The sequence below is a fragment of the Haliotis cracherodii genome, unplaced genomic scaffold (genome assembly GCF_022045235.1).
Source record: "Haliotis cracherodii isolate W230 unplaced genomic scaffold, xgHalCrac1.p SCAF_24, whole genome shotgun sequence".
NCBI lineage: Eukaryota > Metazoa > Mollusca > Gastropoda > Lepetellida > Haliotidae > Haliotis > Haliotis cracherodii.
The window spans coordinates 10,484,336-10,502,052 of record NW_027266280.1 but is presented as its reverse complement, the minus strand read 5'-3'; the positions used below and the strand labels follow the sequence as shown (position 1 = coordinate 10,502,052).

Here is a 17,717-nt window from a genome sequence, read left to right as displayed (position 1 = left end):
GTCATAGACCATTAAACCCCACGGCCGTCTTTTTACAGAATTTCTTATCAGTGCCAGCTACTGCATTAAGAATGGTAGGAATAATACTCTAAACGACGTTACCTATACAGTAAACTACGGTTATAACGAACACGCTTATAACGAACTGACAGATATAACGAACTTACTTTTCGGTCCCGACTACTTGCTGTAGTCATGCTGTATATGTACTTATAACGAACTACGGTTAAAACGAACAAAAATCAGTAGTTCCTTTGAGTTCGTTATAACCGTAGTTTACTGTATATCCATACGAGGAACCTAAGTGCTGGACTACTGCAAATGCCCGTATGAGAGTTTACAACGCTTTTCTGATTTACGGGTAATTCGACCCAGCGCTCTTGTGGAGAAATCAGGGTGTGTGACAACATGTAGCTCCAAGACTCTGCTGAAGCTTGACCGCTCTCTTCTTACCTGGGTTTTTGGGTTTGGTTTGTTGTTTAACGCCGCACTCAGCAATATTCCTATATGTCAGCTACTTTGTGAGATTATCAACCTTGGTTCTTTTATATGTGGTTCTTTCCCTTGAAATGGTTCTTTAAGTTTGAGAAATGTTTGTGCAAGGCAAAGCTGTAATTTCACTTATTCTAATTTGTGAAAGCCAGTATGTAACAAATTTGTTTAAGTGGGAGGTTAGGCACCCTACCACAGTTCAGTGGATTTGCCTCCCTTACACCAGTGTGTTGGTAATCGTAAACCGATCACGTGACGCACGTGACTGCATCAAGCCGCTTTCTGCGCGCGAGAGTCCAGTGAGGCAATATCACGCCTTTCTGAACGGAAGGCGCGTACTCGCTCTCGCGGCACAGCATCCAAAATGGCGTCACCGGGAATCAAAACAGCACTGTCCACAAGTGTCATAGATTCACACATTTAATTTCATCATAAGTTTGATGTGTTCATACTTTGATGTTCATGATAACAAAGTGTTTATTTTTATTATTAGTTACATGTCCCTGTGCTGGACCAGACAATCCAGCAATCGACATGAGCATCGGTCTGTGCAAAGGGGATACGATGATATGCATCACCCAAGTCAGCGAGTCTTATTACTCGATCCTAACATATGGGTTGCGGAAGACCTATTGTCTTCCCTGATCATCACGGGTCAATATATTGAAAATGCAAAAATAACATTTTGATGGTAGATCTAATCTTAAAGATTATTCTATTGACATCGGTTCCATTCTCGCCAAAGGCAAACATTTGTTCAATGTGCGACGCCATCTTAGATTACGAGGCGAACTACCTCTCGGGCTCGATCGCGAGTACACGCGTGCGCTCGCGCGGTTAGCTGTGTTCAACAGCGCGTGCTCGCGTAATATCGCGAGCGCCCGCCCTCCTGAACACGCCTCAGAAGCAGCCAAACGCGAATTTCACAGGCAACATATTATTTATTGTCTTAGTGTAATTTCTTGTCCGTACGTTGGTGAGAAGAACGATGTCAGGTCGGAGATCGAGGAAGCGGAAGATCCAAGCACCCAGCGACCGGAGATCATCGCGGAAATCGGCTCGAGTCAACAAACCAACGAATCGAAGTTCTCAGCCCGGCGATGCAGACAACATGGCGTCAACTACCGTCTCTCGGTCATCGCAGCCCGTCGACGCGAGGAATGGATCAGGTGATGTATTACCTCATGTTTTCAATAATGATGCACGGTCTCATGTAGTGATAGGCTTAGATACCCCAACTATCCCACAAGTACAGTCGGTAAATCACAACACACACGCTCTCGCATCTGTTGCCATTGACAACGATACGCTTAACATGCCTATTGACCTTTTTCACACTTTCGCCATCTTGGATCGAAAACGAGGCTTGGAGAGCATTCGGTGCTTCCGTGTCAAGGAATCAGTATCGAAATGGCTTCCACCAATTTGAGCGCGAATACTGTGTGGACCAAAAATTTAAACTGTGTCCCGGTCATAAGACCCGGTTTTGTTGAAACTTGGGTAAACCAAATTGCAAAAGTCCCCAGAAAAGTATTAAAAAGAGCCTATGGTAATTTTTGCGAGGGATACATATTCGATGTTGAAGGTAGGGGCTTGGTTGTGTCGGCAACCCGGAAGTGATTTTTCCGTTAAATATTATCTTATCAAAATCCTCCAAAAACACACATCTTGCGGTTTTTATAAAACATGTGACACCTAGTAGTGTTGATGGGATAATCATTACATCATATTGTTTAGTAAACAATAAACAACACTTTTATTTGGCTGTGAAGTTGTTTCGATTTGTTTTCTTATTGATATGAGTCCAAATAAGAACAGCTTTTGAATTGAATAATCGGATTTTTTTCATTGTTTACATTCCACCTGAAGTATAAATATTTTCCACAACAAAAAACGTGGTGATTAGTTTGCTACTGTAGTAGCAATGAAAAATCATTAAAAAATATTGGGTGTTTTTTTTAACATGAAATGAGTAATATAACAGTATGTGTAAAACTGAAATTTAAAGATAAAAAATATATATTGCTGTGTTGATCACTGTATGATTTGTATGACTTTCTCATATGTCACATAACTATTGTTAGGGTGAAGCAGATACCATATTTTATGGTCTCTGGCTGAAATAATACTTTCTTCTGTTATGTGCATTGACCTATCAAAAAATAAATTTCTACTCACATTTGTTGTAACTTCAAAGAAAATGTGTTGAACTTGTGAAAAAGTCCCTTCATCATCATAAGCCTAAGAACCAGCAGCAACTCACCTTAAAGGAGCACTGATCTAACGCAATTCCCCGGACTGGTTGCTGCCTTTGTTATTGTTTTTTTCCCCGTGAGTACCCGGATGATACGCAACGCAACTGAGCGTGACCAGAGACTGGGCTACCGTCTGCAAGGACAGCTAAATGAACTTGAAGGCTGGAGGCAATATTTGTTTTACGCATTTTTGCATAAACACTGATTGGTTAACTGTGATCTATAAAGATTTCGACAAAGGGCGCATGTTAATTAATTTCTTCGGCCTGAACAAAGAGACAAAAAGTATGGCGGAGCTCATCAGATGTCGTAATTTGGAAATACCCCAGATGGTTATAGTTTAATACTAAAAAAAGTATGCAGTGAAAGAATTTTCGGGTTTTGGATTGCGTCGATAATACGATTACTACTCCCTTGTTGTCATCCACGTTTTCTCGTATAACCCTACACTTGTGTATTTGTCGTCATTTGTCAATTAGTGGTAGCACCACTTAGATTACCTTACAAAGGTTCCCATTTGGCATTTATTGTGTCTGGGGTAATTATTCAATCTAAATCCAGGTTGGAAGTGAGGTGAAATGTGTGTTATGTAATATGCACGTGGCAGCCAAGCAAGAGATGAATGATCAGTTCATTTACTTTTTTTGTATATCAACGGATCGTTCCTGGTCATCAAAGGATTAACAGAAAATACGTTGATTGATTAATCACTGTTATCTTGCACAGTGGATATATCAAAAGTGAGTGTTTACATGTCTAGGTTTACTAAAACAAAGGGAATACACTCATATCATGGCGTGAAGTGCTGATGTTAAAACAACATACTTTGTTCAAAGGGTTAACTGATAATACATTGATTGATTGATCATTGTTATCTGTCACTCAATGGAACCGTGGACGTTATGAAAATAGTTGTCACGTGGGCTTTCTCAGCCGACCCTTGAAGACTTGACACCTATGAGAAACACCCGAAACAATCCAAGTGATCAGTTGAGAAACGGACACGGGTTATAATATCCCGAAACGATATATATTTTTTAAAATATTTGATTGTTACAGAGACACGTGACATCGAATAAGTTTCTTTGTACAGCTGCAGACGAGTGGGATATTGTTCCTTTGTGTGGAGATTCACGGATACATTCCTCGAACAAGGAAGCTGCCTAAAATTTATACACATAAATGTGGTGGGTTGTAATTATGGTATTTGCATTTTGTTTTCCTTCATTTGAACCGATTCGTTCAATGCGCGATAGACGTTGTTTTCTTTGGTCTTTTCCTTTGTAAGCGTGTATATATTACCATCATTTTGTAAAATTTGATTCTCTTAGGCAATTTATAAAATGTGTAAATATTTCAGCCATTTTGACTAAGAAATCTGTCCAGATTGATTAAGACGAACAAAAGGGCCTACAAACATCACAACAGATTATTATGTAGGATTAGAAGCCAAACAACATAGACATGTACTTTTCAACGAAATGTTTTTCAGTCACTTTGTAAAATATTTAGACGTTTAATAAATATGTTACACATTTTGACAGTAAAAAAATATACACACTATAAAAAAGCAATGCTTAGGTGAAATATTTACTTCGTGTTGCAAGTAAAAATAGTGTAAACGAAAATCGCAAAATTACCAAGCAAGTGACTTATCAAAACTTCGTCACCATTACCGATGCTACCCCCAAAGATACCTACATTTCCTTATTATCTCGAAAACTGTATTTCATTTTGTTGATCAATGTGACCATACGCCCTTATTACTACCGGTATCCATAAACGTGACTAATGCGCTTACGAAAGGCGGAGCAGAGGTCGCGAACTAGTCTAGATTTCTGCTATACATCCGGGTACTCACTGGGAAAAAACAATAACAAAGGCAACAACCAGTCCCGGGGAATTGCGTTAGATCAGTGCCCCTTTAAGTAAAGATTCGTTTCACAGTTTTCCATCAATTTTGTTTTTCACTGTACATAGTGTACCATTCATGTTCAGTGTTAAACATTACCAGGGAGCTCAGATAATGTTCTCTTGCCCTCCACATTTGAGTAATATATGTCCATATGATCTGCTGTGTGACCCATCAACATTCACATAAATCCAAAGAAGTATATGTGTAATAACTCACCATTTTATGGTAACGTGAGTCAGACTAAAAGTAAACACATACAGGCAAATTAAATACAACAAAGAATGATATAAATTGTATACAAGGGTTTATTTTACAGACCTGTTCTAAATCAATTATACACATTGATATTATCATGATTATAACAGGCAGGATATTCAATTACTTTTATGATTATAGTATCTCCTCAACCTGATGGAGCAGTTTGCAGAGCTCGAAGCTTCAAGTCAATAAAAAAGAATGAAACCCCTTATCACATGAAGGTGAATAAAACCAAAAGGAAATTGTGTTTTTGTACTCAATAAATTGTTTCATATTTTCTCGTTAAGATACATTTAAAACAATTGTGGCTGTGAAAATAAAGTACTTTTTGATGGAAAGATAATTAAAATTCTCATTTATTCAAAACCCACACCTTGAATCAATAGTCTGAAGAACAATCAATTTAGTGAAGAAACCTTTAGTATGCTCAAGGCTTAGAAAAAATAACTGGGTTCCCTGCATAATTATTTTCACGTCATGGTTATAATTGGACAAGGCCTATTAATCCTCATAAGAAAAAAAGTGCTATTACACTGAGCAGATATTACCACATAAAACAATAATAACAATAGACTACCAATGATATTTTTCAGATCTGGATCAATACAACCGATTCAACTCTCATTGAGCAGACTTCATGTAATTGTGAATCTGGCCAGGGCAAATGTAATCACGTGATTGGTTTACTGTATTTGTTACAATACTATCAATCCCTTGACTTAAAAACAGTGCCACCTGCATTGTCAAAAACATCGCTGCCACAGACATGGCATGTTCCACAAAGAAGTAAAGGCCTTTTTGCCAAAAAGGTAGACCAAATCACTGTTCAAAAAATAAAAACACCTGCCAGTGGATCTGTTACATCTAAGTCATCAACAGATACTACCTCTTCTACTGCCCCTACTTCATCTGCTGCCTCTACTACATCTGCTGCCTCAACTACATCTGCTGCCTCTACTAACACTTCCTCTGCTTCTCCTACACTTACTCACTCATCATCTTCCAATGCGAAATCTGTCCCTTTAAAAAAGAGACGCCTTGATGGTTTGAGGTCTACTCTATATAATCCCTTGCCCAAAGACATCAACCATAATGAATTTTCTTCCACTCTAAAAAACATTTGTGGACAAAATCCTAAGGCTAATCAGTTCTCATCAATCATTCCGAATATGAATGATATAGTTCTTGTACCATCTGCGTTTGGTCAAGTTCCCAAAGGTTCAACGGTTGAATTTGAGTTATATTCATGAGTCTGCTCAAGTGTACGCGTTGTAACATTTGGATCGAGACTATTATCCCATATTTGGTTATCACGTGACCGCACGGGAAAAGGTTTTTTTTAAACTAAAGATTTTTTTAAAACAAGACAGATAATTTAATCACAAATACTAAAATATCGTTGAGAGCAATAGTTATTTGAATACTTTTTTCATCTGTACTTAATTATTGACCTTAAAAAAATTGATATCGATCGTCCGAGAAAGCAAAATGGCGGTCAATCAAGATTCAATATACGACTAGCTACTGAAAACAATAAAATCTGCAAATCTTCATTGTATGTCAACCAAGTGAAAGTCGTTAGCCACGACTTACAAAATGATCGTCTTGACTTTGAGGGTTTGGCAGATCCGCTCGACTGATCTGCATCAGTCGACTGGCTGTCGTCACGCTTTCGCTTCTTGTCTGAGGTTACGTATCGTAACATTGTGAGGATAATGATGTACATCGATGATGCAAGGTATTTATGTACAGTTGTAAACACCTTTCACGCAAATTAACAAGATGTTCTCAGTAATTAATCCTTGATTAATTAGTGTCAACTCAGTTTATTGCCTATTACAGTGATTGACCGATTGGACTATCATGTAGGTACGATGTATTTACAGCAATCAAAAGAAACAAAGCTTGTCAGTGTAGATAATCTTAATTGTGTTGCAACTGCAGACAGAAACTGCTCAGTCCTAACTGTTGATCATGTCCGGTCAAAATTTAAGAATGTCCGGACAATACTTTTTAAAATGTCCGGTAAGCAATATTTTAAACCGGTCATTTGAGATTCCCAATCGGACATGTCCGGCGCATATGACGGTTTCCGGACCCCTGGTCCAAAGTCACCAGACTCTCGGTACAGAGGCATTAGCCATGTTATGTTTCATAAGTTTTCTCTTTGCATCACTTAAAAAAGAGAACCCCTGAAATTTGATAATAGACAGCAAACAGTCCAAATTTGATTTACAGATCCTACAATGGTTAATGGAATTATGCCATCAAAAATATGGTATTCCTTCACTCTTCTGATGGCTCTCTCCACATGTATACTTAGTCTGGATATTTCCTGTGTGATTTCTACATCCTTTCTAGAAAACTGATAATCATTTGATTTTGAGAGAAAGGGGGGGATAATCAAGTGAGCACCAGTAGAGTGAAGAAGATCATCGATCAAAAAACCTTTGTCAGTCATAACTCCATCGCCTACCTCTAACAATGACAAGAGACCACTCTGTTTGATTATTTCCTTATCAGAAATACATCCTTCATAAAGGGAACTGATAAAAGTAATTGGCCCATGGGGAGCAATACCAATCAATGCCTTCATAGTGGTGTGGGTTTTATAATGCGAAAACATTTCTGAATTGACAACCCTAGAGGTTGGCGTTTGACATTTCAATTCAGTACAGTCAACAATTACCCGTGTTGCAGGATAAGAACATTTAAATTCTGGTGGCATTCTTTCATTTATCATTTCTCTAGAGGGCCAAATGCATACACATCCAAGCAAAAAATACAGATAATTGGCCCATGTAATAGTTATTCTACAAATAGTTGAAACACTGACATTAAACAGATGTGCCAAGTGTGTTTCAGGGTAACCTTGTCTTACTCTAATAAGAAAAACAAATAATTGGTCAAACAATGACAAAGAACATGGAAATCCACAGTGTAGTTTGTCTACATCAGTGCCTCTCTGAAACTGTGTCCAGGTTTGCATCTTTGAAGCAGTAGGATAGAGCCACTGAAAAAAATGATCTAGCTCATTGAAATCAGCAAAACCTGTATAAAAATTGATGTCCACAGGACTGGTAGCGAAACGCCTTATAGAAAATAATTTTGCAGACTGAACATTTACACAATTTTGTAAGCGTTTTATCTCTGCATGTGCAGAAGCTGACTTTTCTTCAGTTGTGGCGTGTTGTTTCTCATGGTAATCATGATCTGCTGTTGGGTGGGGGGTAGACGTTTGGGTCGGGTCACTGGCCGTAGTCGAAGCCAGATCTGCAGTGTCAGCTGGTGTAGGCATTGTTGGTACACAGTCCATGCTATCCAACCTGAAAAGTGTAAGTCACGGAACATTTCATATTCCCTCGTAAATAAAGCATATCCTAGAATAGTAATTTTGGTACCATAAAATATATTATCAGGGATGTGTGCAGGTTTTCCCTCAAAAAGAGGAAAACTTTTGGGGGGTTCACATAAATATTTATACTTTTGATTGCATTTTAAGCAATTGGGTGCATTTTGGACAACACTCACACAAAGAAATGTAATAAGTCAATGACAATAGTCAAGTCAAATAAACAAAGATGGCGGATGCAGTAAAATTTCTAAGTTAAATCAGTACTTTCAAAAAATTGGACATAGCTTCCGCGCACCTGGTTACCCGCCAGGTCTGGGAGCAATACTGCCATTATTATAATAATAATATATTTATACATTATTATAATCATAATACATTTACAGTGTCACACACTGTACAGTACATGCACTGGAATAGAAATGAATGATTAAATAAAATATTAATGTCATGACAAATTATGATTACAACCATTTTAGTGAACTGTATATTATATGTAATAATTGATATGATAATAAGAGATAGTCAAATCAATACCTTCTGTCCTGGACCTTGTTGGTTGGTCTACTCTTGGTGGCACTGTTCCATCTAAAAATCCTGGAACAAGCCTCTTTTTGTGCCCTCCCAGACCTCTTTTAATTTCACATTGCTTGAAGTGGTCAGAGCATACAAAAGTAATATTGCGACCAATCTGAAACAAAAAAAATTAACATCAATAAACATATTTATCAATGTTATTAAGTTTCTATTATTCAAAATGGTGAAGCTGTTAAAAAAACATACATGTAGATAACCATTATTACAAAATCTATATCCATAAAATGTTAAAAGTAGCATACATAAGGTAGAAGTTACCTGTATATTACCTAAATGTATGAACATTTTCAGTACAAGGATTGCTGAAAATAAACCTGACTTGCAGGATAGCAAAACGACCATAACCATAACATTTCATTAACCAGTAGTATCCTTTAATCAAAATAATATTTACATTTGTAGGCAGCCATAGAGACAGACATGCTTAGTCAATATAGATCTATAAGGCCTAGGGCCCAAACCACAAATATTTATTACATAACTATTTCTCAAGTATAAGGTTGACTATTGTGTCAGTGTTACTTACTGGCATTGCATTCAAGTAAATCTTTCCCCAGATTATCAACATTTAAATAAATAATACATGTTTTACATAACATTAGGTTTGCCGTCTGTTTATGTCAACCTATTCACTGATCGTGTGATGAAGTTGTCAAGAGCTCATCGGTGACGAATGGCTCGAAATATTGAAGTAGATTTTGAAATTACATGTAAACAATTATTATTTTACCTAGAACACGATGTTCTTGTCATTTTTTAGTGAAATATAATTTTGTGGTATCATTGTATGCAACAAATTAGGCGGACTTCTTGTGAACTGACGATAAACATTTTTCGTGATTCGACACATGTACCACTACAGACAGGCTGCTTACCTGGAAGGAGTTGCTCACACCTCGACCCATTACTTCCTGTGCCATTACTTCCTGTATGTTGACACTACCTGCAGAAGCAGCGATGCTCTCCAAGCCTCGCTTTCAAACCGGAAGTAGCGAAGTGTGAAAAAGGTCAATAGAGGGCTCCGTCCTTTGGGCTAAATATAGTAACATTACCCACAAGCCCGTGCGGCGCGACATGTTGGTAGGCTCGCGTTACTGTCTGCTATCGGCGGCCATCATCTAATCCAAGCAAATATTGTTGAAAACGCACTGTGAATGCTTTGAGCAACTGTTTTTGGTGACTATCAAGATATCGTACGTCATGGAGAAGTATGTGGATTCCTTAAACAAACAAGCACATGCGAGGTATTTGGAAAAGATTGCATTTATCGGTAAACAGGACCCTTACCAGATTGATGAAAAAGAATGGAGTAGAGATCACAGCTTGTTTCCCGAACTGACTTACCCGGACCTGGTAAATTATCTGATTTTCCATCCCAGTCCCTTCTACACGCTGAAAGACTTTCAAAATTACAAGAGTTTAGATGCTTACGATCGTTTTATCTGTGGGTGGGTGAGGGATGTTGGTGTTTACATCTACAGTGCAAGTGAAAATCCGAGGAAGGTGATAAAAGCAAGAGTCATGCATTCGCAAAAGTTATCAGATCCCAGTCTCCATCCATGGATAATTATTGATGACCAGTCTAAAATAATTTCTGCACATTGTGATTGCAAAGCTGGACTTGGAGAAAGTTGTTCTCATGTTGCTTCTGTGCTATTCTACATTGAAGCCACAGTTAGACTAAGAGAAGCCAGTACAGTGACACAAGCCCCTGCATACTGGATGTTGCCGACGTCACGCACTTCAGTCAACTATTCCCCTCTTCTTGGAATTGACTTTACATCATCTAAAACTCTGAAAAAACAACTTGATAAGAAAATTAGCCAAGTTCAAACACTGGAAAACTTAGATCTGAAAATTGCCAGCCATGAAACGACATCTGTAAAGAAACCAACTGAAATAAATAAATCAAGAATAGACCTTTTCTTCAAAGCCATCAAACCTGACATGCCTTCCTGTTTGTCTGTGAACAGAGAATATAACACAGCTTACATCCCAAAAAGCCTTCAAGCCAAATATCCATTGGTATTGACTGAACTGTTTGATGACAAGTGTGTGGGTATGGACTGTGAACATATTCTCGAGCACTGTCAGTCCTTGTTACCAAAAATTGCAGTAACAGAAGATGAAGCTTATAATGTTGAAAGCGAAACTAGAGATCAAGCAGATTCTAAGCTTTGGCATCGAATGAGAACTGGTAGAATAACAGCATCAAGAGTTAAAGCGGTCTTTTAAACATCATGTGAGAATCCATCAATGAGTTTACTGAAATCGATTTGCTATCCGACGGAATGCAAGTTCTCCAGTGCAGCAACTGAATGGGGTTGCAAACATGAGGAAACAGCATGGAACAAGTATCAGCGAGAGACTGCTCCAAACCATACAAACTGGAAGTCTGAAACCTGTGGTCTTTTCCTCAAGTCAGCGTATCCGCATATGGGAGCTTCACCTGATGGTTTGGTTGAATGTGATTGCTGTGGGAGAGGATGTCTGGAGATAAAGTGTTCCTTTTGCATGCGGGATGAGAATGTTCGAGCTGGGAAAGGATCCTGTTTGGAAAACACTGCCAGTGGTTTTCAGCTGAGAAGAAAACATGATTATTTTTACCAAATCCAAACACAGCTATATCTTTCAGATGCTGACTATTGTGACTTTATTATGTGGACCCGTGAAGATATATTCATGGAAAGGATTGAACCATGTCCTGACACTTGGAGTGACATTGTTGACAAGTCGGCTAGATTCTTTGCCACTGTGGTCATGCCAGAACTTGTTTCTAAACACTACAGTTCAAGGACAGTGATGAAGGAATTGACAGCCAGCACTTCAAACACTGACAGAGCCTATACTATGAAGGAAGTGAAATCCACTAGGAAATCAAGGAAACAAGGTAAAACCCTGAAAAAAGGTGAAAAGGTTCTCCAAGCATCCAGCTCTACTGCATCAGTAAATACAGAAACTGTTAGATCCTCAAGTCACCATGGCCCTGTTGGAAATTTGGAAACTATTGACGAAAACCTAAGTCTGTATTGTATATGTGGTGGAGCAAAACATGGGCGGATGATAGCCTGTGATTCTACTGACTGCCCCAACCAACCATTCGAGTGGTTCCATTTGACTTGTATGAAGCTGAAGAAGACACCAGTGGCTGAGTGGTTTTGTCCTGACTGCCAGGAGCTAAATTTGTGTGAAAAAGAACTCAGGGAATTTTTTTTTTATATAAAAAATTCCTTTAGATTTGTAAACAACCAACCCCCAAACACGTCTGCAGTTTTCTCAACAAAGTTATTTGATGGGAAACCCAAGCTGCACTGATGAGCCTTGGGAAGGCGAAACATGTTCATAAGATAGAATCACATTCTTGACCATTTTTATTGAATGTGCAGAGTAACACAAATACAGTCGTGCCCCGCTTATACGGACTTCAGATATCCGGAAACCTCGGTTCCCGGACGATTTTCATTCAAAACGAAATAATGACTATATAAATTTACCCGTATATCCGGAAATTCAGTTTCCGGAACCGGACGGTCATTTTCATACACAAAACACTGAAATGCACACAAAATTGTCTCACTTATCCGGACAATACACTTCCGCTGGTGGTAATCCTTCCGCTGATGGTAATCCTTTGACTCGTGAGAAGTCAATTAACAAAGTGACACTGAGTTACGTTTGAGACGAGCTTGTTTATTGTACATGTAATCCCCAAGCACAAGTTCGTGGCTTGTATAGAGACCTTGATTACCTATTACGAGAACACAGGCGATCTGGACAATTTGGATTTATTGTTTAAAATTCAAACCTCAAAATGTGGTAAAGTTCAAATTTCCATGACAGACTTCCAGTAAGAAGCTGGTTTCAGTTATACGGAAATTCGTTTATACGGACGAATTGTGAAGTGACGCAAGTGTCCGTATAAACGAGGCACGACTGTACTTCATAACAAAATTCATAGTAGTTTAGACATTTTCTCCTATCAAACATGTTTCGCCCTCCCAGGGCTCGTCAGTGCAGCTTGGGTTATCCACGCTTAAATATTTTAGTGTGGTATAATAACAACGACGTTGATTAATGAATAATTTGCATAGTATTTGCATACTCGTATATGCAAGGGGCCGCCGTATGGTTCCTGTAGGAAGTGACAACTTGGAGACGATGGCTTGCGGTATATACAGTTTTACTTTAAACATGTAGATATATACATACCAAAGACACTATGTGCCAGGTCAGCACATAGTGGTAGTGGTGTAGGTGCCCTGGAGCACCCAGCCTAACCCTATCTAGGCTAAGGGTAAGACCGTTCTTTCTTCTTCTTCTCAATCTCTCTGGACCAAGGCTTATATAGCCAAGGTCATCTGACATTTTGTAAGTAATAAATAAAATGTAAACAGTAATTCTTCATTGACATACTTGCACATCTTGTTCAGGATGGCAGATGTCGATGTACAAAAAAAATGGGGATTAACAAATAGGATTAGCATCTTATAAATAACGGCAATTAAGTGTTTAAAGGCATATAGATGTCATGGCTGCAGGGTAATGAGCCTTTGCAATTAAATGTTCTTCAGACAATGGGTGCAGTAAATCAGTTGCTATGACAATAAACTGCAGACATGTTTTTTTTTATAAGTACATATCGTGCACTAAATAAAACAATCTAGAAATATCATCAAACCATTTAATTCCTCTGTAAAATCTGTTTACATTGACAATCCTTAGTCAAATGGTACAACCGAGGGGCATAAATTTGTGAGAGCACAACACACAAACACAATTTTGTCCAAGATTGGACAATCATCAGTAGATTTTGTAATAAGATAGTCGATTGGACATGTTGCACCAAGAATCATAAATTTCTGTCTAACAGTTCCTATAACACGTTCCACATGAATGCGAACATTAGCTATTTTTCTCGTGGACTCCACTTCAGTCGCACTAAGCTGTTGCTTTCCTCTCATGAATGCAGGATATTTGACTTCTGCTCCAACAAGAGCCACTAAATCCTGAATTTCAAATCCTCTGTCAGCCAGTATCACATCACCATTAATTAGGGTATCAAGGAATTTAGAGTTAGCTGTTAAGTGTTTATCACTCACTCTTCCGCCCCAGCCTTCAGATATGAAGCTAACTGTCCCGAGGTGTGATCCCTATCAAGTATTTAGCTGTATTGTGGTGCTTGTAGTTTGACCATGTCTGAGCTCTTGCCGTCATGTTAGAAGGCCTGTCAATGAAAGTTTCAATACAGTCAATAATGCATGTTATACCTCGACCAAAATACTTTCTGAAAACCATTGGCATTGTTTCATGCAGTTCATCTCTATCTGGCCATCTCACTAAAAACTGGAGTGACCGGTACATCATGTTCAAAGTTTCCAAAAATGTCTTTGACACTGTTGCCCTTGACACACCAAATCTGTAACTGAGATCTGTAAACGGTAGGTTAAGTCGAAGCCGCATAAGTGTAATAATCAGTTTCTGAAATCTGTTCAGTGATGAATTCTTGTTTTCAGTCATTTCAGGGGAAATGAGGTTAAACAGTGACATGAGGGTAAGAAAGCTAGGCAAACCGGTGTAATACTTCACTTTGTCATTGTCATTTTCAAAATCTTCAGGCATGTTAGCCTTCATTTTATGCACAATATTTTTCAAACACTCATTTTGCTCCCAAAGTTTCCCATTTTCATCCTTCAATTCCAAAATTTCTATATTTGCAAAGTTTAACTTCTCTGTGTCAGATATTTCTGTATTTGTATCGACACAGTCAGTCTCCGGCAGAGGTCCACACACATCTGCGCCTGTATCGATAGCAAATGATGCATTTAATTCCAAAAGGCTCATTGCAGCTTCAGTAGCTTTTATTGATTCTTTCTTCTTCTGCAATCGTTCATGCCTGACAGCTGATACCTCTGGTAATTTCACAGAATCATAGCCCAGGTTGATGCTCAGTACATAGTCTGGATTTGTTTCATCATACAAATGTGGTTTACCTGAAATAAAAAAGCATGATGAATATATATATGCAAAAGTTAAAAAATCAAAAGTTAAAGTTTCAACTCTCCGGAAATATGTATATAAATTACGATAAAGCAGGATGGATACATATATATATATAAATATTTTTATATAACATTAACATTAACATAAACATACATATAATATATATATGCAAAAGTTAAAAAATCAAAAGTTAAAAAATCAACTCTCCGGAAATATGCATAAATTAGTGGAATGACTGGAGGAGTGTCATCAGGTCATTGCAATTTACATGCCATCTACCAACCTATCATCTGCATGAGTGAGAAATGCATGTGCATGGACTGTATATGTATAGATATACACCCCTCCTGCTTAGATGTATCACTGGTCAACTAAAGCCATTATTTACTTCGGCCAGTGATTACTACGATAGCAGTAAGACACACGTGAGGTGTTTACTTCTCTCTGACAAAATCTTACACCATTTTAAACTAAACTGTGAAATAAAAAAATCATACCCGAAAGGAAGTGGTCGGAACAAACACGGAGTTGATCACACGTTTTCATATCGGACCTGTTGATAGCCGCCAACCAAAGGCATCTCCGCCGCTCGCTTTTCCTCTGTGTGTCCTCGCCTTGATGACAAATTACCTTTAGGATCCGATAAAAGTTCTTTTGGTCTCTACCAGATCGTTTATGACAATTGACAATAGCGCAAGTAGTCGGCATTTTCACGTGTTGGATGACTGACCATTAAAAATAGGACAACCCGAGCGTGTTTACAAAACAGCCTACCGTCATGGCCGCCGGCGATGCATTGTGGGTAATCGGAAAAAGCTCGGAGCCCTCTATAAATGCTAGGATAGCATGCAGTGGTGACAAAATGGTTGCCTTGTCAACTGACAATGTTGGTTCCTTTATCCCCCAACCAATTAAGGACAAAATACACAATGGGGAATATGTAGATCTGGCTACCCTGATTAAGGGATTGGATAAGGAGCCAAGAATGGATAGCACTATCAGAGTAAACTCATTGGGTCAATTGGAAATGTCACGCCAGTCGAAGGACATACAGTCAGTGGAAGAGTGGACAACAGCCTTTATCATATTTGTCAGCATATACCTGGAGAAATTCCCCGAAAGCCACACCAGCAAATGCTTAAATATTTGCACACAATTAGATTGGCGGCCAGCAGGGGCCAGGGTTGGCAAAATTATGATAAACAGTTTAGGCTGCGCATAAGTAGATCCACAGACAAGGCATGGGGCACAATCAACGCGGAATTGTGGATGTTATACATGAATGTCACTCCTCAACCTGTGAACCGCAGTTTCACCACTTTCAAGCAGCCTTCACAATCTCCAACTGCAAACACCTTAAAAGTTGGTTTTTGCTGGGATTTCAATGACCCTGGAAAATTTTGTCGCAGACAACATTGCCGTTTTCCTCATGTTTGTTATCAGTGTGGTGGGAGCCACCCATCCCCTAAAAGCCGATTAAACCAATCAGTTACAGGAAATCAACCAACCCCAGAGGTTAATACGTCTCAGTTTCGCAACAGAAACCTCCCAAAACGTGCAAGCATTGGGCCACACACCTATCAAAGTAGATAAGCTATTAGCATACCTGGAGTCCTACCCATTATTAAGTGATGCCGGTGTTCTTCGTTGCGGTTTCACCGAAGGATTTCATTTACATTACACAGGACCCAGAGAGGCCAGTTTAGTTTGTAACAACCTAAAATCAGCTCAAGATCCCAATATGGAACAAATCATACTTGGGAAACTTTCCAATGAAGTACAATTAGGCCGAATGGCCGGTCCATATCAGAACCCACCTTTACCAAACCTGAGGATCTCTCCTATTGGAATTGGTCCAAAGAAAGAAGTAGACGGGTACCGCATCATCCACCACTTATCGTATCCAGACGGTATGTCAGTAAATGATTTCATCAGCCCCAGCCTTTGTTCCGTAACCTACTCATCCATTGACGATGCAATTTTGATGATTCAGCAGCTTGGTCCAGGGGCATACTTAGCAAAGGCCGACATCAAAAGTGCTTTCAGGTTATGCATGGTGCATCCTCATGATTTTCACTTACTAGGAATAAAATTCTTACATAGATATTATGTCGACAAAGCATTACCATTTGGATGCAGTATAAGCTGCTCAATATTTGAAAAAAATTCCACTTTCATCCAGTGGATAGTTCAAACAAAGTTAAATTCTCAAGGTGAGTTAATGCATTACTTGGACGACTACCTATGCGGAGGATCTGGAAGAGATAAGTCTGAATGTCAGTTAGTCCTGTCAACATTATTAGCAGCTTGCGACAAACTCAGAATACCTATAGCCAGTCACAAAATAGGAACACCAACAACATTAATCAGCTTCCTTGGATTTCAGCTAGACACAGTAAGAATGGAGTTAACCATACCAGCAGACAAAATACAGGATGATAAGGATAGACTCAGGTTTGTCATGTCAAAATCCAAAGTAGAGAGTCTCATTGGTTCACTAAATTACATAGGTAGGGCCATTCCCATCGGCAGGGCCTTCCTACGGAGATCCATTGATTCAATTTGTGGTATTAAGAAGCCCCATCATAAAGTTAGGGTAACAAGGAATATGAAAGATGATTTTCAGATTTGGCTTTCATTCCTGGACAATCATAATGGAACGTCATTATTCCTGGATCAATGCTGGATTACCAATGAAGCATTACACCTCTACACAGACAGTGCATCAGGAGAGTCATGTGGGTTTGGAGCATACTTTCATGGACGCTGGACCAACGGTTCATGGCCAGGACATTGGAGGACTTTAGGCCTAACACGAAACATCACGGTGGAATTTTTCCCAGTCTAT

At 38.8% G+C, this 17,717-nt stretch overlaps 1 protein-coding gene and 2 pseudogenes across 1 annotated transcript; 2 read left to right on the top strand and 1 right to left on the bottom strand.

Annotated features, from left to right (window-relative positions):
- The first annotated feature begins 1,385 nt into the window (after nucleotides 1–1,385).
- Nucleotides 1,386–16,389, top strand: LOC139472314 (uncharacterized; annotated as a pseudogene).
- LOC139472534 (uncharacterized) lies at nucleotides 10,070–11,706 on the top strand. Its single transcript, XM_071255007.1, has 3 exons — nucleotides 10,070–11,086; nucleotides 11,207–11,398; nucleotides 11,659–11,706. Exons 1-3 carry the CDS (start codon nucleotides 10,070–10,072, stop codon nucleotides 11,704–11,706), a joined length of 1,257 nt encoding a protein of 418 aa, XP_071111108.1.
- LOC139472533 (uncharacterized) lies at nucleotides 13,588–15,577 on the bottom strand (annotated as a pseudogene).
- Nucleotides 16,390–17,717: the final 1,328 nt, after the last annotated feature.

What these genes read in the sequence shown, in the direction of transcription:
- LOC139472534 (XM_071255007.1), top strand. Translation starts at nt 10,070, where the DNA reads ATGGAGAAGTATGTGGATTCCTTAAACAAACAAGCACATGCGAGGTAT. An exon ending in GTAGAATAACAGCATCAAGA is followed by an intron (nt 11,087 to 11,206) that starts GTTAAAGCGGTC and finishes TGCAAACATGAG; the next exon opens with GAAACAGCATGGAACAAGTA. An exon ending in TTTGCATGCGGGATGAGAAT is followed by an intron (nt 11,399 to 11,658) that starts GTTCGAGCTGGG and finishes TAAACACTACAG; the next exon opens with TTCAAGGACAGTGATGAAGG.